At 36.4% G+C, this 26,211-nt stretch overlaps 1 protein-coding gene across 3 annotated transcripts in view; it reads left to right on the plus strand.

The window, feature by feature from the left end:
- LOC145678505 (uncharacterized) overlaps positions 1–26,211 on the plus strand; it is a 393,685-nt gene that overhangs the window by 78,984 nt on the left and 288,490 nt on the right. For all 3 annotated transcript variants that reach the window (XR_014130402.1, XM_081748725.1, XM_081748726.1), the window contains exon 4: positions 17,157–19,154. Coding sequence is in view for 2 of the 3 variants with exons in the window: in XM_081748725.1 (XP_081604851.1) it covers positions 17,212–19,154 (1,943 nt within the window). In the remaining variant the exon portion in view is untranslated. The remainder of the gene's footprint in view (positions 1–17,156; positions 19,155–26,211) is intronic.

Here is a 26,211-nt window from a genome sequence, read left to right on the forward strand (position 1 = left end):
GATACACTGCTATTTTTTTCCGCAGCATTATGCACGGTTAACTTGAGCTGCACTTATCGCCCGTTGATACCTATTTCTTTTTGTCCTGAATTTAAGCATTTTTCAAATTTTCGGGCGAATCTGTTTTTCATTCCACATTTTTCAAGTTTGCAGTATCTAAGGTCTATTCCCACTTTTCTGGGAGCTGCGTTTTTCAGTTAAACATCTCATCAGGTTTCATCTAAAATGGCTGCCTTAAGAACCCGTTGAAGACTCCAAATATTTATCTGGTTTCATTATGCTGGTTGAACGAAACGTCTCTTATTACGTAGATTTACTTCTTCGTGTAAAAAATTGATAATCTTATGTTTATGCGTAAACGATGTAGTCCATGAAATCTGTGTAGTCATTCTGTAATGTATCGACTATGGCAAGTTCAATTTTTTTCAGCACTCCGAAGTCCAAGCACTGCAACAATTTTAATAAAAGTAAAATAAAATTTTAAAAGTTTATAAGAAATTGTAATTGAAAGTTCTTCCTTTTAAAGGGAAGTGCAAACAGGTTCGCTACCTCTTTATATTGTAGCATGCTAATATGCGTCTAGTATCAAATAAGCAATCTGGGAGTAATTTAGCACTTCTTGTTCTTAAGTTGTTGCTTCTATTTGTTACCGGTTTATCTGCAGTCTCCACTCTTCGGTATCATTTTAAAAAAAGTTTTTTTTTAAAAAAAATCGTTATATATAGTTATTTTCCAGCGTAACTGTCGGGGACAAGTATACAGACAACTCTAATGTGATTGTTAATATTTGCATGAAATGTTACTGTTAATAACACGAATACTACTAAATCTAGCGCAATTGGGTAATTGAGGACTAAGTCTTGAAAGTTCTACGGGTAAAATATATGCGAAAAAATTCTCTACAAATAACTTCTACTGAACTTGATTATGTAGTCCACACACCTCTAAAATAATTGTGTGCAAATATTAATAATGTACGGGTTATTACCATGCAATCCATTATAAAATAGATATAGATAGATGCAAAGCAACCTTGTAAACACATTAACTTCCCTAACTGGGATTGGATTTCAATGATACTTTGCTGATGCATTGAGTGTCTTAATACCGCGGTCCAGTTAGATGATTGGTGTTGGGTGCAAGAGGAACTAACCCCCATCCCATATAGACGTGGTAGTGATCATGAAGATAGATAGACGGAACAGGCGCCACTCGCAAACTTTTGCACAACTGAACGCAAACGAAAGTGGGACTAATTGCAGAACCTTGCGTAGTTTTTGAGATCTAGTATGAAAACTATCCAAACATCTAAATTATTACGGGCTACGACCAGCGTCACGCACATGCTGTCTTCGCATTTTTACCGTGTCCTCACTTTTTCCTCACATGCAATCCACAGAGCACACTGTAAACACCACTACTCTTGTTTGCACTAACCTAAAATATTGTGGCACCCTCTTCGTATTGTCCTTAAATACGAGGCTAGACGATATGTCAATAAACTGTGACCTGCTACTGGCTACTGCTTACAAATCATGTATAAGAACAAAAAATCCGACTCTTATTTCAGATAAATATTAACAAAATAAATTGAGTAATAAAATATAAATAGGCAATAAAATATAAAATAATTCATACTATTTAATGCTAACTAGATCTATACATGACATAGAACATTAACAACCCTTATAACATACTAAATTAGTTCATTATAGTATATTTTCTTATTCAAGCGTACAATTGTTAGCATTTTTGTGCTTTCCTCCACGTTAACCCCTCTTATGAATTATTCAAGTCTCTTTTGTACTTTTTTAATTCCTTCCCCAGAATTCTATCAATTTCTACAGTCCAACAGTGGTCTCAACTTCATATCTTTTTATGCATTTTCTGGAAATCTTACACTTCAGGAATATTAATTACCCATATCATTTACTAGTCCTTTAAGCTCTGCCTTCCCGACATTTTCTATAACCTCAGTTTAAGGTCTCGTATCCTTCCAACTTTTCCCAACACTCGTAAGTCTCATAACATATTTATTCTAAATTCTATTGATCCCAGTTCTCCATTACTATAACCGTATGCCCTTTGTCAGCTGTTTGTACAACTACGTCTTTTCTTCTTTTCAGAACTATCTTTTTTTCATTCTAGGGATTGCCTTCTTTTTTATATACGAAGTCTGACTATAAAGAAATTGAATTTGTAATATAATATGTTTGTGGAAGTCATGCAGATTTATCTCCTTCAAAATGCCTTAAATTACTCACCTAGTAATGTTCCTCGTCAATTTTTCATCCAGTATTTCGAGTGAGACTCTTGGCCACTCATCTTCAGGGACACACAATGGCCTAAGCGCTTTTGAAAATATTACAGTTCCCTCTACTATTAATACACCGTTCCCAGCGCATCTTTCACTGTTGGAATGCAACCTGGAACGGACTTCTTTATAGTAGCCTGGAGGTTTCATACTGATTGTTTTTGTTATCTCTTAAGTGGATTGGAAACGGCGATTTTTCACGGTGGAATTCAACTTGAGGAATAGAAGAACGTCTTCAAGTGCCATATCAGGCAAATGTGGTGATTAAGGTGCAACTGTCTTATTGTTTTTCGCCAAAATCTTCCTAATAAGGAATAACGAATGATTTGGAGCACTGTCATGATGCAACATCTGTGTTCCTTTTTTCCAAGCTTCCAATCTCTTCTTTCTTACAGTCTCTTTTTAATACCACATCGCTTCGAAATAACTCTTTGTTGATGGTTTGAATACATGAGATGTATTCATGATGAAAACACCACAAAAATCAAAGAAAACAATATTGCACCACTTCAGCTACTGAGAGACTATGACGTGCTTTTTTTGCGTCTCGGCGAAAATTCCCTCCCATTGCATGGCTGTGCCTTTATTTCGGTCAATAGCCGTAGATTTAAGTCTCGTTACCTGTTATCATGGTTTTCAGGAAACTATTGTCTTCGTTTTCATGATTCAAAAGACATTCACGGATTTCCAGACGTGTTTCTTTTTGCACATTTGTCAGCAACTTTGGAACGAATTTTGCAGCAACACAATGCATGTTCAGTTTTTCAGCTAAGGTCATATGACAGGGCGATTTACTATTTGTTACTTTCTCAGCCATTTCGCGGACAATCAAACGACTGTTTTTCCATACAACATCGCGCACTTCGTGAACGTAAATGTCACCACATGTTGATTGGCGCCCAGGTTTGTCTCTTGTTGAATAGATGTTCTTCCTGCTTTGAAACGCTCAAATCAGTCATAACACCGAGTTCGGCTCGTGTTTTTTTTTTTTTTTTTTTTTTTTTTTTCGTGTATACTCCCTGCAATTTTTTTTTTCAAATTATTTGTAAATGTCTTACACAACTTGAAACAAAATTTGATCCTCACACGCTACTCTTCCAAAATTTTCATTTCCGTGATACTACAAAATCGCCACAAGGTCGGAAACAGGTTTACTCCAAAACTGGCACTCACAATGATACAAGACAGGATTATCCAGTTACCAGCTGGCAAGCAGAAAGTCAAGGACAGTTTCGTTGATAGCATTTTGTGTAACTTCAATTTCTTTCTGGATAGACCTCGTATACTGCTATCCCGCCGGGAGCTCATGTAAGTTGGATCCAACTTTAAGCTGTAGGTCCTCGTCTTATGTAGCGTCTGTGCTGAAAAAGACGCTAAACTCTAATCCAACCAATCTATATATACTCTGTTCTATAATTACTGTTCCGCTGAATATATTAGTTCCTTCACATCCATCATCTTAGTCTTCACACTGAGACACTTAACCGAACACCACCCTTTTTCCTTTCTATCCATTTTCTTTTTTCCTTTTCTATCCGCTGACCTATTCTTCTCAATCTATCCTTCTCTATTTGTTCAATTCTTTCTCATTTTTCTAGTCCTTTATAACTTCTTCCTGTCATGACAATCACAATCAGATGGTCTTATTTGTTGTTAATTGCTGTCGGTCAGTTGTTACCAAACTTCATGTGTGTTTAATTTAGGTGTGATTTTACGTAATGTCGCCAATTATTTATCGCTGCCATCAGACGATATCATTTTGGTAACATTTCTGAAAACTTCTTATGTCTGTTCGAAATTGATGTTTTCCAGTTACAGTTGCCCAGCATTTACATCTAAACAGCTTTGATTACCGTAGTAATTCAATAATAAGTGTCGCCTACGATGATGAATCCAGAAACTAAGACCATACAACTGAGGTACCTCGGTAATGGGCACAACGCGTCATTCATTCAATTTCCGCAAAACTGTGAATTTTCCGCAAAACTGTGCTACATTTTACAATTTTATTTCGATAAAGACTCAAATGTTGCGCAAGCAGGTGAAAAAATTCGTGCTATTTATGGGCAAAGTACGTTAATAAAAGTAAAAGGCAAAAGATGGTTCAATCGCTTTCGTTCTGGAAATTTCTATGTTCAAAATGCTCCTTTCTGTGGGTGGACAGAAAAGTGGATGATATCCTGGCAAAAGTCGAGCAAGATTAGCATGTAAGCAATCATGACATCGCCAATGACCTACACATCCATCACTAAACCATGTTAAACCATTTTGAGAAAGCTGGCAAAAAAAAAAAAAAAAAAAAAAGTTTGGGTGCTACATGATCTGACTCAAGAACATTTCTCGATTGAATTTCTGTTTACTGAAACCTAACGAACTCGAGTCATTTTTGAAGTGGTTCATCACGAATGATGGAAGGTGAATAACAACAACAATGTGCGTAAAAGATCGTGATCGAAGCGAGTTGTTGTTCCACAATCCGCGGCGAAGCGCATGCTGACGCCCAGAAAAGTTATGCTGTGCGTTTGGTGGAGTTGGAAGGGCATCGTGCATCACAAAAGTGCTTCCGCTGGGCAAAACGGTAGCCTCAGATCTCTACTGTCGGCAATTAGCACGAGTGCATCTAGTAATTCAAAAGAAACAGCCTTAACTAGTAATCAGGAAGTATATCTCATTCCACATTGAGAACGCCAAGCTGCATGTATTTTTAACAATTTATCAGAGGTTGAGAAAACTTGGCTGTTTCAATGTACGCACCGTATATCCCGGACCTGGCACGATCAGACTATCACTTGTTTCGGTCTCTGCAGACCTCCCTGAATGATATTAAGCTAGTTAATAATAATAATAATAATAATAATAATAATAATAATAATAATAATAATAATAATAATAATAAATAAAATATTACTTTTTTCTTTTGATCGAAAACCACATAAGTTCTATAGCGACTGGAATAAAATGTTTGCCGAAAAATGGCAGCAGATCATCGAACAGAGTAGTGCATATATGATTTCATAATGTTACTTTCAAATCACAGTAAATATATTCTCAATTTTGACCTCCAAAAGTTCAGTACTTTTTGGACAACCTGATATAATGATTAATTCGATTTTAAATTTTTGATAAGACAGAGAAAAGTGCTGGAAAAGATCCAATTTACGACTGTCGGTAGTATTTGTATTTTAACAAATTAGTCTGTCCAAATTAATTACGCGTATTGCCTTTCTTGCAATAAGGTAGATAACAATTATAGTAAAGCAGAATCCCTAATCTTGCAAGAAATTATAGTGTCTGTATTTTCACTAATTATATGAAAAGCGGTGACTTTACGTAAAAAGAATTTAGTGTGCACTGTTTATTCGATATTTTATCCGATGTAGCCAATAAATATGATTGTATTTTTTATGGATTTTTTTTATTGTTCTAAGAATCATACTAAATTATTTGTTTGTATAATTTAGTTTTAGCATTATCGTAAATTATTTTTAGTTATACTGAAACGTTTCTTTGCTTGAAGCTTAGTTATGTACTCTCCTGTTTTCGTAACTGGTGAATCTTGGAAATGCATATAACATTTTAATTATTCATACTTCATTTATTTATATTTTTATGTAGGGGATAATATAGGGAAACAACTGCTTGGTATAAAATTTGTTAATACTCAACATTAGCACCTTGTTACAGCGAATGAGTTAACGTCAGAATTTTCCAAAGAATGAATGCCTCATATTGAAGTGGTAATTGGAATCAAGCATACAACTGCATATATCTTCATTGTCTTCTTAATGGTAGTTTTTACTTCTAAACCCAAAGTTACTGCAAGCGTTTAATAGGACCTCTGCATTTCTTTCTATTGTTCTCCTATCATCCCTATTAAATTTACATCATCAGCTACGCCATAACCTGGTGAACACAGTTCAACTCTAAGCCCTGGTTGCTATCTTTGATTTTCCTTATAACGTATTCCAGGACAAAGTTGAATAATAATGGTGACAACGCATCTCCTTGTTTCAGGCCATTCTCGACGTGAAAGCTCGTGGACAAAAATTTTCCTACCTGGACTTTACGTTGGGATTCATTTAAACATACCTTAATCAATATAATTAGCTTTTTCGCTATTCCAAATTCTGTAAGGACGTTGTACAGTGTTTCTCACCTGAATCGTAAGCCTTTCTAAAATCAATAAATAGTTGATGTCGTCGATGTAAAGTACATCAACATCGATGCAAAGTAACAGTTTTTAAGTTTTGTTTACAATCTAATGTTGCTGTCTTGAGAGAGAGAGAGAGAGAGAGAGAGAGAGAGTGAGAGTGAGTGAGTGAGTGAGTGAGTGTGTGAGTGAGAACGAGATTGAGAGAGAAGAGGAGAAACTGATTGGGCTATTGGCTAAGAAGAAACTGTATCATGAGAGATATTTTAGAGCGTATGGTGACAGGAAAGAGAGGGAAGGGCGAAGGAGACTACAATTAATGGACGATAACAAAACAGAAAAGTCGTATGTAAAGACGAAGAGGTTGGCGAAAAACCGTGGAGCATGGAAGCTTCTCAGTTGCGGCAAGTGACCTACCAATAACAGCAGAATACCGATGATTTATTATTATTATTATTATTATTATTATTATTATTATTATTATTATTATTATTATTATTATTATTATTATTATTATTCATTGGCACCGGAGGAAAGACGCAGTGAGCAGGAATCTATTCGAGAAAATTTTACCCTGTTTTTCTGTCATGAAAACGAGAAGTCTTTTCGAATTCTTGTCTAGACGAACGAAGTGTTTCTTCAACAAAAATGTGAGTAGGGCGATAGTATGAGAAATAGTTTTGATCTTAGCATAGAAAAATTGGATGCAGCTAGGCATTCACTGTTAAAATAAAATAAAATAATAAATTAAAAAGAAAAACCTACTAAATTGATTTGACGGTCACAGTTTCTCTCTGATTTTATTTGGGGTAATTTTGTGCTCTAGAAACTTATTTTTTGCGAAAGCAGAACTCCCTTTTGAGGGGTCAAAGTTAATCTCGCTTTTTAAATTATTTCCAAAGTTTGGTCTGAATTCTCGATTACCTTTCCTGGGGATTCCTCAAAAATCAGGGCGTCATCATAATAATGATTACTGTAGTAAAATACCAATAATCTAATATTTGCTGCATCAAGTCTGGCCAATGTGAACAGTAGATCGTTGAGACCATAAGAGCGCGTTAAATCTGTAAATGCTTTTGTGAGTATTATAGATGGTATAGTCCAGACACTGAGAATTAATTCCGATCTGCCCAAAAGTGTATTTAACGTCAATAAGACAGAACTGATTCACCCGTTTTAGATAAGTAAGTGCTTCAGTTACGCTACTAAAACCACAGCTTTGCTTTTCCATCATCTAGATAACGCGCCTGGAGTTAAGATGAGCTTCTATCCTTTGTAGTAATTCTGTCATTATTTTATTTTATTTTTTTTTAAAAAAGCGCATTTTGCTTTGTTAACTAATCCGTGTATGAAATAATTGTTAAAACCAGTTAGATTTCTCAATGCTTAAGGGGGATTTTAAATTAATTTGCGCCTATATTTTCTGGCAACCGTATTCAATCTAACTGATAAGCCAGTCCATCAAAGAAAGTAAGCCTATTTGTTGTTTGAAATGTGTCCACAGTGCTTCGCTTTCCAATTCCTTATCCAGAAGTATCCGAAATTCTTCTTTAAAAAGCCGGCATATCTTTTTCTGCTTTAAAATGGCAGCATAATGCCTAGTTATGATGTACAATCAGAAACAATATTAAGTATAGGTTGGAGATATAAGAAATGGTAGCTCCAATCTATACTTAATATTGTTTTTGACTGTACAATATGAGCGCAATAGGTCAGGTAATTCGTGAACATGTAATAGTCTTGCGATTTTACAGTGAATAAATATATTGAGCAAAGAGTGCCTGGCATTTTGTGTTGCCGACGGAATTTCGTGTTTGTAATCGTTAGAAGGGTTGAAGAAGACCTATGGTGAATCAGTTTTATCCAAAACTAAAGCATAGAGTGGCTAAAGCTTTCAAAGAAGGTGAAGAAGTATCTGGAGATTTGCCTTGTTGTGACCGAAAACATCGACAGACAGAGAAAAAAATCGTGATGGAAAATAGTTATGCAATTTAAGATAGATGGCGCTTGACCTCAGCATTTCACATGAAGTCGTTCGTACCGTTTTTATTAATAATTGAGGCATGAGACGCATCGCCGCTCGACTTACTCCGAAAGAGCTTAATTTTTGTGAAACGCATTATTATGGGAGACGGGCTGACAAGTTTGACATACAAACAGATCGGTAGACTGCTGAATGGAGAAGGGAAAAATAAGCAAAAAATAAAGGTCAAAAGTTTCCAGAATCTAGGTAATGCTGATTTTTTTTTTCTTTCTTCTCGAGTATCGTTGTGTGCATTCAGAATTTCTGTCAAAGGGATATAGTCAACAAAAAGCACTACTTGAGCGTCATGGGGCGTTTACGTGGAAATAGTCGCAAAAGACTCGAACTGTGGAAGAAGAATTTACGGATTGCACACAAGGCGGATATTGTGACCGAACGTTTGGAAAAAAATCATCAAATGTTCTTGATCAAGTTCTATATTCACATTATATGGCCCTAGTTGACGTTTTTCTGTTTACCAACTCGAATTACGACCTCGCGGAGGGCGTTTTGACTCAGTTGAACATATCAAATGAAATTCATGGAAGGAGCTAAAGGCTCATTTCACGTCAAATCACCCAGGTCAAGTCACTCACCAATTCAGATTTTAATAAAACTTCGTGTACTTGTTAACAGTACTAAGGTATGAAGACCTGTAAAATTTCTCTTCCGAAGTCCTAATAGTGTGTGAGAAATGTACGAGACCAAAGTTTCAGAATTTCAGTTGTCTCGGTCGTTCTTGAGGCCATCTAATATTTCGTAGAGCTTAATACAAGAATTCATATCTCAGTATCTACACAATGTATCACTTGGAAATTTCTACCCGTAGTTTGTGTCTATGAAGCTTGCCTTTTTTTTTTAATCAAGATGTACATTAAGGGTGAAAAGTACACTTTGCAGTACAAAATATTTATATTTTTTGTGTAAATTTCTAATTTTTCGTAATGCGCATTATTGCTGAGTCGGACCAATTACCTTGCCGCTCTTTTTTCTTTCTTTTTTTAATAAAAAAATGAACTTTAAGATATGTTCTAAGAGACTGTGAAGTACAATTAGTGGTTTTTTGAATGCTTCGGTTAGTAATTCTCGCTTAACCCTTCAAGATCAACGCGCCAGCTTGTGTTGTCTTAAAATGTTATTGCCATTGATGCGAGCAAGATATTGGCACATAGTTGCTCGATTCAGTCACACAGGTCTCAAGTAATCACTAAGTGTACATATTGTTTGTGTTAAAATGTGTGGGGGTTCAGAGAAGCGGGATAACCAGACTAGAAACATTTATTTTCGAAATTATATATATACTGTATATTTTTTTTCTGCTTGCCGAACTGTTATATAACCAAAGTGAATTTAATGTTAAAATTGAATTAATTTTCCAAATCTACAGTCCATTATCTTTCAAATAACGTAGAAGTGAAAGATATATAATAGTCAAGGCGAAGCCAGGGACAGATACAATTCGTGCCAACTAAACTTAACTCAAGCGCACAAACTAAAGTACAAGCTTTAAGTTATAATGCAGTTTTGTATGACTTGAAAAGTACACATTTATTTAATATATTTGTTGTTGATGTATGTATCTATAGTGTCAAAGATCTTACGTTCATAGTTGTTACATATACAGGGTGTCTCAAAAGTTCTCTGGCAAATACATCAACAAATATATTAAATAATTGTGTAATCTTCAAGTCATATAAAACTTTACATTATTACTAAACTCTTGTATTTTAGTTTTCGCAGTTAGGTTAAGTTTGGTTGACACGAATTGTATCAGGCACTGGCTTGCCCTTGACTATTATTATATAACCTTCATTTCTACGTTATTTGACAGATAATGGACTGCAGATTTGAAAAATTAATTCAATTTTAACATTAAATTCACTTTGGTTATGTAATAGTTCGGCAAGCAGAAATATATATCTTTAGTGATTACTTGAGACCTGTGTGACTGAATCGAGCAATTATACGCCAAGATCCTGCTCGCATCAATGGCAATAACACTTTACAGACGACACAACAAGCTGGCGTGTTATCCTGGAAGGGTTAAGCGAGAATTACTAACCGAAGCATTCAAAAATAATAATAATAATAATAATAATAATAATAATAATAATAATAATAATAAAAACTAATTGTACTTTACAGTCTCTTAGAACATACCTTAAGGTTCAAATAAAAAATTAAAAAAAAAACAAAAAAAAAACGGCGAGGTGATTGGTCCGCCCCACAGTGATAATGTGCGTTACGTAAAATTAGAAATTTACACAAAAAAATAACTAAGTGCAAGAGTGCACTTTTCACTCTTAATGTACAGCGATCTTGATTTTTAAAAAAGCTCTACAAATTTACATGAACTTCGGGTAGAAATTTCCAAGTGATACATTGTGTAGATACTGAGATATGAATTTTTGTAATAAGCTCTACGAAATACTAGATGGCCTCGAGAACGACTGGGATGCCTGAAATTCTGAAACTTTGGTCTCGTATTTCTCACAAACTACTAGGATTTGGGAAGAAAAAATTTGCAGGTCTTCATACCATAGTAGTGTTAACAAATACACAAAGTTTATTTAAAATCTGAATCGGTGGGACATTTCGGATTTTTTTCTGGGTTATTTGACGTGAAATGAGCCTAAAGGCTGTTCCGGAAAATGACCACAAAAAGTGTTCTGATGATCGAATTAATCGTTGTCATATGCATTGCTTCAAATGGGGCATATTTTGAAGGTGACAAAATAAATTTCGATGGTTACTTAAAAGTTTGTGTTTTACTGACTAATTTCGGATACTTGTTAGACAACGTGCAGTCATCTGGATAGCGACTGCATTTCAGAAATTTAAACTTTTTCTTTTGTATGAACTAGAAATGATTCATTACAGTGTTGACCAATGGGTGTTCAGGTCGTGTAATTCGCATCGTACTGTCGCAATAAGTGCTGATTGCATTTAGCAGTCCCTTTTGTCACATTTGCTTGTGGTCCTTAGTGATAGTCCTCTTCACTGCTCACGATCCGCCACTTAGGCTTTCCTTCAGTCCACTATTCGTCTGCACCAATGTTTTGCCGCCATGAGTTCAGTAGGCCCTCATCATGTTGGAGACTGTTCTTCACTACACACTAAACATATTGGCCACCGTAGATACACTTGGGCGAATTAACCGCTCATCTACAATTTGACTTCTTTGAAACAGAGAGAGATGTCGCATTTTGCATAACCATCGTCTAACTAGACACCCTCACCACTAATAATGGCGTTTTGATAGGCATACAAGGAAACATTACCGACAACGTTTGGAAGGCGATTCATGATATCAAGATAAGACAAAAATGAAATGAAATCTTTGAGTTTTACGTCCCACGTTTATGCCGGTTAGGCTAAAGAAGACGGTGATTATGAGAAATGAATGAAATGGTGGAATGAAGAAAGTGGGAGGAAACGGGAGAACCCCGAGAAAACCCACGCACACGGTGTTTGTCCACCACAAAGTTCACTTGGCGGGGGCTGGGATCGAACCCGTGACCCCAAGCACCAGAGGTGAACGCTCTACCACTGAGCCACCGCGGCCCCCAAGATAAGACAATAAGTATTAACCAGCTAGGGTGTAAAAATGCTTCTTTTCGACTGTATGACCAACCGAAAATTTATCGAAGAAATACAAAAATAACCATAACTAGAATAAATGTCGGATCAAAGTGAAGCAGAAGGAAATGGCCATTACTTTTGTCATAGAGTCCATTAATGCACAGTTTAAGTGTAGGGGTTGCGCTTAATGACTCTTAAAGAAATTGGAAACATATTTGTACCCAGGTTTATCTACACTTTTTACTTTATCTTGGTTTCAGGAATCACCTCCCAAACATTTCCGTAATTATTACACTTTCGTTGTTGCACGTAAAGTTTTGCATAAAACACAAAACAGCTCAAGTAAATAGAACTTTAAAAGCATTTCTTGACTCTTATAGCTGAGACATAGACTCTGTAGTTTATTCTATCAATAAATGAACAGTGTTCTTTGCCATTGATTTTCAACTTACTTCAATCTGAGAGAGACCGTGAAGGTTTTTTTTTTTTTCTTTTTTTTAATCTTACTGTGAAAAATCATCCACGGCTTCACTTTGTACAAGTAGATAGATTTTTTCTTGGGAGGTAGATGGGAAGATTGATAGTGAATGTCATTGTTCTATAATGACGGTATTTCGAAACTTTTCAGCTTGTATCCTACGAAAAACAGTCAAAGAGGTACATTTGAAATGTTAGCAATGTGCTACACAGCATTTCTTGAAAGCATTGAACTTTAATTTTTTCAATTGCTACTATTCTACTCGATTGATATTTGTGTGTGTATCGTTCGTCTGTTCCACGATAACTTGCAAGGTGTATCCAATTTTGATCATATTTCGTACGTGTCTTCCTTCCGCTTAAAGAAATAATCCTATTGTTTTGAGTTGGAATCCATCAAGTATGAGGGGTGGTAAAAGGGATAATATCAACCCCATGTTGCAAGTTCACACATGTACATGAAAACAGTTTTCCGATATAAATCATTGTATTTTTTTTCGATTATGAAGACTTTCGTGTTTTTAAATAATGTGAATATTTCCTCAACTTGAAGCTACCATCTGCCAAAAATGAAAATGTAAATTCATCCTACCTCCTTTATTTAAAAAATATATTCCACTATAATTTTCGTTACAAAGCTTCCGATTTTGGCGTAGTATGTTGATCATTTTCTTTCAGGTCTCCCGATTATATCCTCTGCAGGAAGTTAAAATCTATAAAATAAAATAGTGGATTTAGCCTCCTAGCCTCGCTCTGGATTTCTTGTAGAGTTCAGCGATAAATTTTCTAAAACTAACTTGATTTTAATACAATATTCTGTGTATTTCCTTTGACTCTTTCTGCAATCCCTTGTGCTTGGGACTAAAATCAGTCAAAAATGAGCGGTGAATTTGATTCTCTAATGTGATATGGATTACTTCTCCGCCCCCTCTCCCATATTAAAAAACATATCGAAGATATTTTCCATAAAAATACTAGATTTTCATAGAATATGGCGTATACTTTTTGATCCTTCACATGATCACTACTTGAGTTTAGTCAGTCGAGAAATAATAAATCCCCCCTCCCCAACCAGGTTATAAAAAAATATATCTTCTGTGATAACTTTCGTAAATATTTGTTCGATTTTAATACAATATGATGTGTGTGTGTAGTGCGGTTTTCACATAATTCCCTCTTGCAGTTGAAGTCAATCATATATCAGGACTGACTTAACCTCCCTACCAAAGATTTAAATAAAAATTATACAATAAATTTCGCAAAATATAGAATTGTATTCAATATGGTCTATTATTTTTCTGAAAATTTTCAGTCGTCTCAATTGTTTGCAGTTGAAATGGTCCTGTAATGAGGAAATTCCCAATTTTAACTTGGTCCTTCCCAATTTTATGTAACATATTTTCCTGAATTCCTAATCATACTAAATTTTTTTGGAATATCTTTTGTTGGAAACTATAGACTTACTCTTATAGTTTGAGGTTGGAATTAATGAGAAGGAAGTTAGCTTGTCTCAGCAATGCATAACATGACTAGTAGACCATATACACGCAACCCATACACAATCTGTAACTCTCATTGGGGTGTTTCTGTCGTTATTAATCGCGTTTCACTGTAAACGTGTGATTAAATGATCCCTGTTGTATGGCGATTGCAGTTTACTGGAGTGAGTATTGAAGTTAGCTGCAAGGAAAAACATACTGGCTTAAGCAAAGTAGTGATTGAATGACAAACGTCCACGGGGACACAAATTAATTTGTTCAGGTATTAAAGCAAACAGTTCAGCGTGTCTACAAGGAGTAGTCTAACATGCGTTGAACTGAAAACGGTATCAGAACTGCGGTCACAAAATAATACTAACCCAGAGGGACCACCGACGAGTTTCACACCTGGCCAAGGAAAATAGTTTCCACATCCGACTGGAAATACTATAGTCCGTGAATCTAGGTTTATCCCAACCATTTCGGAAAGATAATTGCGAAGGAAACTTCATCCAGTGAACATTTGGAGTCGAGTCACGAAAGAGGCCATTTCTTATTATCGTGTATAAAGCTCTACGTCTTAAATAGACTCAGGCATACAGATAGTGTACTGTAGCAGACTGGGAAAGTTGAATTTTGTCTATAATGCAAGGATGGAGTGCATCGAAAGTCCAATGAAGTATTTCACTCGCATCGTGTAGAGGATGTGATTCAAGCAAGACAAGGCTACGTGTTTATGTTGGGGATTTTTTTATACCATGACTTGGACCCACTCATATATGTGGATATGAACTTGAAACATCGTTATTTATTTGAACATTCTCAATGACCAGATATTGCTATTTCTCCATCTCCATAATGAATATGCAGTGGACACTCCCATATTGCAAGATTGACACCTACCGTGTTCACAGAGTTCAAACATGGTTTGAAGAACATTTAGGCACCTTGTACTTAGTCCGGCCAGCAAAGTGCCCAAATTCAGATCCAATTGAAAATATGTTGTACTATTTGAAGCAGCGAGTTGAGCAGAAATAGGATACCCATACTTTGCTGAAACTTCAGTATCTACTGATGATAGAATGGATGTATTTCGATGGAGTTTATCAATAATAATAATAATAATAATAATAATAATAATAATAATAATAATAATAATAATAAAACTTATTGCGGTTACTGAGGCGAGGTGCGATGTTACTAGGTATTCGGTATGTTCTACGGGGGGGGGGGGATTGCGGCTACTGAGGCGAGGTGCGATGTTACTAGGTATTCGGTATGTTCTACGGGGGGAAACTGATTTCTTATCTGGTCTGTTAGAACTTGATTTAGTCTGACCGAGTTTCAAGATATACAGGTTTCTGACTTTCAGAGAATTAAGTAACACGTCTTAATAAGGAATGCAGGTTCTACAAAAAATGAGAGTGAGTTAGTGATATGCCTAATTTAACAGGTTTTACTTATATAATGGTAACAAGAATTATAATAATCCCAGCTTGCGTATATTGCTCTATAAATATAGTTTAAAAATAAGGGGACAGCCAGCAGTACAGAAAGAAAATAGATAATAGTGATCGAGTAAAGCCTTTTTAATACAACATTGGATAGCAGAATAACATGCAAAAACTAATATATGTGTCCAGTAACATTGATTCTGCTCGGAAATACTCAAATCGAGCAAATAGTACATTAATATGATGGCGTCCATTGTACGAAAATGATAAGAGCAACTCTGCTGTTGACATATTTGGAAGAAGCCTGTATACATGTGGAGGAGTCAGTTGTACAGTGCTATCAAGCATGCTTTGTTTTGTATAATTTTACTGAATTGTCCATTTTTTTTTTTAAATAATGATTTATACTAGTTCGTTTTTAGTTAACAATTTTTTTTCTAAAAATTGAAACAACATGAAATTTGTTTATTTAACAAACTTCAGATACGCTCCGAAGTCAATTTACATTAGAATCATTAAATATTAACAAGAAAACAATATTAACAACAGAAAAGGGAACGAAATTAATTGAAGTCCTGTATTTAAAGGCATCATCCTGTCAGGAGCAGGACGACCGACCGCCATGTTCAAACCCAGGAGTACCGAATGCCAAACAAGAACGGTAATCAGTTGCTTGTGTCAACTTCTATTCTTTCCGCGAATTTTTACAATCAGTTAGGCAAAGTTTCACTTGTATGTCGCACACTCAGTGGAAGACTGTTGTTACAAGACAAAATTACACATTCGTGGGAACATGACTTTTAAAGTTTAACCTATCAAAATCGCTCCGTGGAATACTGGTATTTCTGCCATCTAGGGGTTAATTTGTTTAGTTACGTTTATGCGGAAATACCACAAAGTAGAGCTCGCTTCTCTCTATTCTCTTTTGAGCGATGATAACTCAAAATTTCCATTTGTTAAGTTGTGTGGGTGTGCGATATATCTTCCTTGAATTATTTCTCTATATTTCTGCAGAACTGTTCTTGTGTGAAGATATCCACATAACATTGACAACATGGAAATGGGGGTATGCTATTTTCGTTGTCTTTTATATAATTTATTTATTTATTTATTTGTTTGTTTGTAAAACAACGTCAAAATGGAACGAAAGCGTACCGTGACTGTCAAGGACACTTGTCAATAAATGTAAATTAAGTAACTTATACTGTAATTTTAAAACTTTATACAACATTTGAAACACATCAATCCAGTTCTGTACTTCGCAATTCGCTGTCAATTTCCGTGGTCAGAATCCATGAATGTTTTGGGTGAAGATGTAATAGTGCAGAGTTTGCAGTTGTATTTCAGTGTTTAATTAAATCGGTGAGTAGAAAAAGAAGAACATTCCAAAAATAAAGGATAACATTCCACAATTACAATCTCTCCATAACTAAATATCCAATCCCATTACGTTTTTGTAATTTTGGGAAATGGAAGGTCTTAACATACGCTACAAATCTCCCATACACACATTTTTACGTAAGCAATGATATTTCCGGTAAGCAGTTTTACTTTTCGTTTTTCAAAAGTAACGTGTTGGGGAATGTTCTCCTTTTTCTACTCACTGATTCAATTGGTCTAATATTGTATTCGTTATTAATTTATAGTAGATATTCATACTTATTTTTCTTAATTTCAGGTGTGAAGTAGAATCACGTGAACATTTTTGAGGAACTGAAAGTCAGGATCAGGTCATGGACATTCCTCTTCCTGGAGAAACAATTCCACCATTTGGACAGTCTGAAATAGAAGATGGACCACAAAACAATGGGTCGACAAGGGAAGTAACAAATTTCGAAGAAGAATTCTCAAGGGAAGAAGATCCACCAGAAGACGATATGTCAAATGACGTAAATGAAATGCCAGCTCAAGGCGAACTTCCCCCAAATGAATTAGAACACAAGACGAACTTGCCAGATCCTCCTTTACCTAAAGTACTTCCACCAATGGTACCACATATGTCAGGACCTGTTCCGCCACCATCGTTTGATCATATTCCGCTTCCGCCTGGTCACCAAGATTTCTCAAAACCACCACCTAGACCAAATTTTTCTGTACCACCCCCTAGCCCTAATTTCATGCATCGTCCTCCAAATATGCCACCTCCTAATTTCTCTGGTCCTCCTCATGGTCCGCCTGTTAATTATTCTTCACGTCCACCGCATTTTCCGCCTCCTCCGATGCAGGGCGGCCACCCTAATCCTCCTATGCATGGAGGTCACCCTAATCCTCCAATGCAGGGCGGTCACCCGAATCCTGGAATGCAAGGTGGTCATCCGAATCCTCCGATGCAAGGCGGCCGCCCTAATCCTCCCATGCAGGGCGGTCACCCTAATCCTAACTATGGCCCACCGCCAGGGGCACCTTACGGTGGTCCACAAAATTTCCCTCCAAATTATCCTCCTCATATGGGTGGTCCACCTCCTGCGGGTATGCCTGGACCTCCACCACCAGGTATGCCAGGTCCTCATGCTACTATGCCACCTCATATGCAACCAGGTCCTCCACATGGTATGCCTGGTCCAGTTAGACATCCTACTAGGATGCCTCCTCCAAACTTCTGTCCTCGCCCAGAATTTCCTCCACGACCAAGTCACCCCGAGTTTCCTCATCCTATACCTCCAGAATTTAACATGAATCAGGCACCTCCTCTTGAGTTCTCGCCTCCACCCGCGGCCATTGAAGAGCCAACGGAGGTGCTGAACCAGGTGAATGACAGAGAAGGAAAGCCGGAAGAGACTGATGATTCGAAATATTCCCCAAGTCGAGTGACTCCGGAGGATGACGTTGAGAAATCAGAGGCTGGTGCAGTAGCATCTGAAACAACCCTTACTGAGCCAGCAGAAGAGACACCTGCTGCTGTTTCAGTTGTAGAACCAGAAATTCAAAAGCCTCCACCCCCCAAAACGGCTGTACTTGGAAAAATGCAAGCGAAGAAAAGACTTCTAGCGTTTTCTATGACAAAACAAGGTGGTGGCTCAGGACTCTCGTTTGGATTTGCGAAAACTAGTGCAAAAATGAATAAGACAAGTGCATTTGGTGATGAAGACGAAGAAAAGAAAGAACAGAAAAAGAAGCGAAAGAAGGAAGAGAAAGAGGTGCTTGCTATTGAAGAAATCAAACGAGAAGAAGAAAGAATGCGAGTAGCTCTTAGTACAAGGCCTCCTTTATCGTATCTAATGGAGGTAAAACCCGAATTAGCAGATGAAGTACCAAAAATAAGTAACTTCAGTGTGTTAGATAGTTCCGGTGAAAAAGTGGATGTAAGTGTAAAAGTGGAAGGCGATGAAAATGACGAAAAACAAATGAGTCCGGTTCATAATGAAAATGTGGATAAAAGTGTGATAGATAAAAGTGAGAAAACAAGAGATTATGAGCGGAACAGGGAAGATAGAAAGGATAAGACTAAAGATAGGGAACGTGATAAGGAGAAAGATAGTGAAAGGACCCAAAAAGATGAAAAGCGTAGACTACAAAGACGTAACGAAAAAAAGCGCTCAACGGAAATGCCTACGGACTGGAATGATTTTAAGGTAACAGACTATCGCTTTGAGGATATACGGCGATTGAGAAGACTTGCCGACGATAGAAGCAGATCACGACGTAGAAGAAGTAGATCCCATGAACGAAGGAGTAGGTGGGTAGTAGTTTTATTTATTTTTTATTTTGTGTTTATTATAATTAATTCAGAAATTGAAATATATTTTAACTGTAACGTATGTTTTGTCTGGTTAGGCGCATTAACAGCAGGTGAGAATTTCAAATTTGCCTTTCTTAGGATGTTTTAGTTTTTAAATTATTAAGTTAGTGATTTATCAAGGGAAATCACTTATAAAATTATCGTTTAAAATAAGCCGTTCTACTTAGAAATAAGGAATATAAAACAACCCTTACCCTATAAGGAATATAAATATGGATGTAATTAAGCTAGTGTTACATCCATATATACATATTCATGCACACTCACAAACATTATTTTGCATAAAGTCGAAAGCAGTCATCGAAGTACAAGGTGCAAGGCAGCCTACGTTTAGTCGATCTTTGCTACTAAGTGTTTATCAACGTCGCTCAGATGTCACTCGTGTCACTTAAGTCGACCTCCATCCTAGAATGTAGAGGCGCAAAAAAAAAAAACGGCTTTTTTGAATCGATGTTTTGTTTCACATAAAAAGATGGCTTTTGGGGGGAAAAATGGGAATTTTGGAATTTTTCATTTTCATGATTTTTCTAAGTTCTATTCTATAATTAAATAAGATTTCATTACCTAAATGCGCACTTCGCTCTGGAATTCATCATGATGGATGGAATACATGGTTTATGAATTAAAGCAAAGATTACGTAGTATTAGAGAGCAGTTTTAAATGCTGTTTAATTTTTGAGTTGACATTTTTTCTTCTCTGGATCATTTAATTTTTGGTCATCAGCGTTTCTTTTCTTAGAGCTTAGTACTCTAGCTTCTAGCACATACGTTTAACTTCTATTTCCCAATATATCCGTCAAAGTGTACTTCTCATTTCTGTTATGCTGTAGCTGTGCAATGATTTATTAATAACTTTCCGGACATAACCCTGAATATCATTTTATACAAATAATCAGTAGCGGATTTTGAAAAGTACTGTATTTTGGGAGGGGTTCTTAATGGTGTTCTTTTTAAAAATCCCTAATTTTTATTAGGGAGGAGCTTGAAGTTTATGAGTACAGGCATAGAAGGCCATTCTATACTGATAATCAGTGGCGAATTTAGAAAATTATTTTGTGAAGGGTTTTCTTATTAGTGTTTAACTTTTCCAAAAAAAAATCTTAGTTTACATTTGAGAGGAGCTTGAAATTTCGTTTGTTTTTGAAATTCCGCAATTTCGGGGAAGAGGTTTTAGTCCGAAAGATACCCCACCCCCACCCTAACCCCGTTTGCAAATCCGTCACTGCTGGTAATTAGTAATAACAATGATTCAAAAACAATAAGAAAGGAAGTCGGCCAAGATTCACAGTACACGCACTGTTTCTACATTCACAAATGGAGTTAAGAAAAACTTTTGTCAGAATGGTCGAATGCGGGATTGAATCCCGGAGTTTTTCCAATAAAAGCACAAAAGCTAACCACTCACTAATATTGTGCAGTTGTGCTTGACATAACTTAAAGGTATTCGGTAGTTATTATTAAGAAAAAGGGGGATTTCCTTAATAATGTTGAACTTGTTAAAAATTCTGAAACCTTGAGTACTGGGTAAACCGTGATGATGGTCATATAAAAGTTACTGTAAGACTTGAAGAATATACAGAACCATCCAAAACAAAGCTCTTGATGTGCAGCCTTTAACCCTCTTACGATCTTGGCATTTTGAGGTAAATTTTTAGACTTTCAGTCCAGCAGGTACTACTTCATTGCTATTTATCGTAGGATCATGGTTCATGCCTTGTCCCCTTTTTGAAACCTTTGAGCCTCTCGGGCCCAGGCCCGGGTTGACGTAGAGATCGATCTATCTATCTATCTATCAATCAATCATATATATATATATATATATATATATATATATATATATATATATATATAAGGATAAATAGTTAGAGATGTACACAATGCGCGTACAAAATTTCAGTCTGATATCTTGAAAGCTAAGGGCGGGAAAATTCGTTGAAAATTGCCTCAAACAAAAATGTGATGTCACCCCCGTCCCCATTTGGCACCACCAAATTGACCATCTGGTTTTAAAACGGATTTGGGATTTTTTGTTTCAAAAAGAGGGTGTGGAATATTTTGAAGTAAAAATATATTACATACAGTTTGGTAGTTATTTGTATGTTTTTCTAAAGTACTTACTTTTGTATATAAGAGGTTAAAAATTCTTATATACCTTGGCTAATCCTTTGGAATTCATGATGTAAATATGTTAAGAATTAAAATTGTTTGAAATATTTTTTCGAAATTCATGATGAATTTTCGAGGTTTTATATTATCTGCATCAACCACTAATTGAATGAGTTTTTGTGTTGCAGAAAAGCGAAACAAAGTTTGCTTTATCAATTTAAAACAGAATTTTGAAAAGATCCCGAAATTTTCCAAGCTGAGGAAAGTGAGGGATAAGTTTCAAAGTTGAGGAAAGAGGGGGGAGGCAAAACTGATGAAGCTGTCTTATCTAGCTTTACATGTTCTACTTTGTAACAAATGGTGTAAAACGGGGTGCTCTGTCTCTGTGCAAACCATTTTTCAGTAACTCTTGATCCATTTTACTGTTTATTATGACACAATAATATCTACCTACATACATAGCATATACATATATTTATACAGTATATCTTCTATTATTTGCAAGTAAATTATGCATAGTTGTAAAAAAAAAAAAAAAAAACGCAAAGTTGTTGATGATTTTGATTTTTAAATAATCATAAACGTAGCAACTGTACATTATTTCCATTGGTGGCAAAGTCAACCAATTACTTGTAATAAAATTGTGAAACATGGTAGTCACAAGGAATTGGAAATCAACTTGTAAACAACAAGCGTGGTCATTACTTTGATTTTCAGTAAATTTTCGATGTGGATTGTAACTAAATTGGGTTATTGAGTGGTTGGTAACTTTTAGGGTAAAGACCGAAGAGACCTCGTGATCGAGGTCGAGGTTTAGGTCGCGGTGGATGAAGGGCCCACATAGCGAGGAGGTCGCACCCTCGCTGTAAGTTCTCAGTTTGAGGAGAAACATTCCTGTGACGCGTGTGAAGTTATTCCGCCAGTGCATAAAAATTACTGCGAAACCACATTTTGAAATTGAAAGGACCAAACAGTTTATATAAATATAGAGGGACGCGAGACGAGATATGAGAAATGCCAAAGTCTCGTCCCTTGTTTCGAAAAAATATTTGAGTCTCGTCTCTTGTCCATCACTATCAATAAATCAAAGATTTTTTCAATTTTCTGTGCCCTCTTTCAGCACTCAGGCGAGAAATCATTTCCCAGTATTATTATTATTATTTAAAAAAAAAAGTATGCCTTCAGGTTTCGAGGTGGAGGGAGTATTAACTTCAGCAATTGTTTCGTCACTGCAGTTCCATTATTCGACATTTCCTCCCTATGGATACGTGTCTGTCTTTACAAGTATTTCTTTACCATATACCAGTAACGAATTTAGAAGAAACCCTTTTTATATTAATCTCGGAATTGGGGGGTGGAGTTTTTAAACATATATATGATTAACAGTAAATTCTTTTTTCTTTAGAAATCCCACAATTTACGGACTCAGCCCGAAAGTTCCCTCCCTGTAACGGCCACTGCTTTATATAATAAGCTACAGTATAATTCTCATATAAATATGAATAATTTATCTGACATTCCCATTTCAGTTCCTACTTTCTTCCATTATCTATTTAAAACTTGCCTATTGTAATGTTTGTGTTTCTTATCCCATAACGCTGGAACATTCCTGACTAGTTCTGTTAATATGTCTTGTCTTTCATAATCAAATTTAATAGTGCAGCAAACCCTCTCGAACGTAGGCACACTGCAGACGAAATTCTAAACAAATGAAGACTTTATTCCGTGCAGCGCATCAGGGAGAATCAATGAGAACACGAACCACAGCGATGCTTCTGCTTACCATCGATGTAAAAACAAACTCGGTTGTTTATCATTGCGACCAGTAGTTCACTCTCGCGGTCGACCTCTAGGTCGCGATGTAGCGTACCTCTTCGGCATGCGCTTACTCATTTGAATCCATGGGTTTGTGCCAGTATCGAAGGTGCGACCGCGACTTAAACCTCAACCTCGATCGCGAGGTCTCTTCGCGTACGAGTTTCGTACCGTTACTGAGTGTGTAACAGTCTGTTCCTTTGTGTATAGTACCTGTGGCAACAAATTAGGTAATCAGTGTTCAAATTATTTGGGATGTACTGCTCAGATATTTGATAACCTATATTTCGGGGAACCGAGAGCCTGGGTTGATAAACATTTGAATGCAGACTTGATTTAGGAAACAGAGAATATTCACACGGACCAGATCTGGCGAGTAGGAAGGGTGGAACAGCACACAGGATCCCCTTTTTTGACAGAAGTCAGCCACAAACACTGCCTTGTGATTTGGGACAATGTCATGGAGAAACGCCACTGAACATCACCCTAATACTCAGGCCTCACACGCGTGTGATACGTTGCAGTAACCGCCTCAGTACCACAAGGTAAAATGAGGCATTGATTACCTGTCTTATAGGAATAAATTCCTTATGCACAATGCCCTCACTATCGTAAAAAACAATGAACAAAAGCTTGATTTTGTATTTTGACTAGCGGAGATTTTTTTTTGGAGGGGGGGGGGGGAGAGTTCTAGAGAGTTAGAAGACTTCCACTCTGCACTCTCACGTTTTGTCGACGGGTCGTATTGAAAAATCCATTCTCATCCCAGTAACGATATTCAGGAGGAAGTTAGAGTCCCTATTGGCTGTAACAATTAGTTCTTTGCAATGATCAACCCTGTTTCTTTGTTGGTCATTTGTTAACTAATGAGGCATGAAAGGGCCACAGATTTTCCTCGTATTAAGAACGTGGGATTATTTGCCACACAGTTTCCCAATTTGCGTGCAACTGCTCACCAAAGATTTGCAGTGTTACATTTCGCTCTTCTATAATCAGTTTCTTACTTTCTCCACTAATTCCCGTACTACTGCGTTTGCTGCACCCAGATATTCGTTGTCATCAATTGACTATCATCCCTCCCTGAAACGCCTGCGCCATGCAAATATGTGCGCACGGAATAAATAAGTTGGCTCCGTACATTTGTTGCAACATTTGATCAGTTTCTATAGCAGTCTTACCGAGACGCGCACAAACTTAATGTTCGTTCTTTATTCCATGTTGAACTCTCTACGCAACTTAGCAACATCTATGTACACTCACCATGCCCATACACGTAACTGGTAGACAAGATCTCTTTTGTTTGCACCACAGCTCATCTGCATATCTGCGCCATATATTAAGAAAAAATCAGCCTCGATTTCAAATTGCCGCACTATATATATATATATCTGAAGCAATATGACATATGTTATATTTGAGATTTCTCAGTGATCTCCACTACATGAAATTAAAAATCAATGGAGAATGAAAGTTGAATCTACTTTCCTTCCATTTAAAAATACGTTCCACGAAAACTTAACGTAAATAAATTATTCATTTTTTAAAAAAATATGACTTACTAGGGATGATTCCATATCGGGACCAAGTACCTGGGGAAAACCTATATATTTTCTGAAAGCTCTTGCTATGAGAAGTACGACAGCGTTTTCAAATCACGGGCAAACCCGCAACTTGACCCTATAAGGGGCCGGTTTGTCGGTGTTTGTGACCCTGTGTATAGCATATTCGATAGAATAAAAATGAATGTTACGCGTAAGCGCCTAAAGCCATCATGTTCCTTTTTGACTCATTGCTAGAACGTGATTCGAGCAAGGGTTCGATAATATCACTTTGCACCCAGACATACCCATTTGGTCAGTGTTGCCAACGAACTATAAATACAATGTGGTAGATGATTTCTGTACCACTGGATGTATGTAACACTGACAACCTAGAATGGTTAGGAGACCGTAACACTCAACGCCTTTTTGCTATAGTGTCGTGTGATGTTTCTGTCAAGCTTGGTGTATAAACGTCTCATTGTACGGAAGCTGCTTCAACTTCTCATTTTACAATTGGTTGGCAACACTGACAAACTTGGGTACTTGGGAGAGGAATATGTCCACAGTATATTTTCTCTAATGACGAATGATGTTTATCCCACGTTTTATGGATATACATCCAGTGGTACAGAAACCATCTTCCACATTGTATTTATAGTTCGTTGGCTACACTGACCAAACGGGTATGTCTGGGTGCAAAGTGATATCATCAGACTCTTGCTCTATTCATGTTCTAGCAATGAGCCAAAAAGGAACGTGATAGCCTCAGGCACTTATGCGTAACATTCATTTTCATTCTGTCGAATATGCCATACATAGGGTCACAAACACCAACAAACAGGCCCCTTATAGGGTCAAGTTGCCGGGCTACTGTTTGAAGTTAAAATCAATCAGTCAAGAGCGAATGAATTTATTCTCCCCCTTGATATTGAAATATCTATTGAACGAAATCTTTGTAATAAATCTCTGATTTTTATGAAACATAGTGAAATTGCTAAAGGATATGGCGATGGGAATCGTCAATAATAATAATAATCATCATCATCAGAAAACAAGTATTGCTCGCTTTTGCAATGTACTGCATCACTATTACAACATTGTAGGAGAAGAAATAAATAATAATTCGAAACCTTTTCTAAAATGATCATGGTACTCTATTCAATAACTCAGAAAAAGTCTCAAAAAATCCCGCGTCGGGTTTGGTCACTATGGCCGCCATATTGGATAGCCTATTTTCAACCGAAAAAAAGTTTTCGTGGAAACCATACCATTCACTTTAACTGACTATAATACAAGTTGTAAACCCAGCAGACAATATAAATCATACTTATTGAAAAAATAATTAGTTGTTCTTATTATATGAAAAATGAGATTTTCACTTTCCCTAGAGAGGAAAAAGGGAAATTCTACAAACTTTCTCAGAACAGAAGTGAAAAATTGAGATGTGTAATTTTTATTACAACATTGTAAGGAGAAGAAACAAAAAACAATCCGAAACCTTTTCTAAAATGATCATGATACTCTATTCAGTA

This window comes from Thermobia domestica, chromosome 2 (genome assembly GCF_964235325.1).
Source record: "Thermobia domestica chromosome 2, izTheDome1.hap1.1, whole genome shotgun sequence".
NCBI classification, from domain to species: domain Eukaryota; kingdom Metazoa; phylum Arthropoda; class Insecta; order Zygentoma; family Lepismatidae; genus Thermobia; species Thermobia domestica.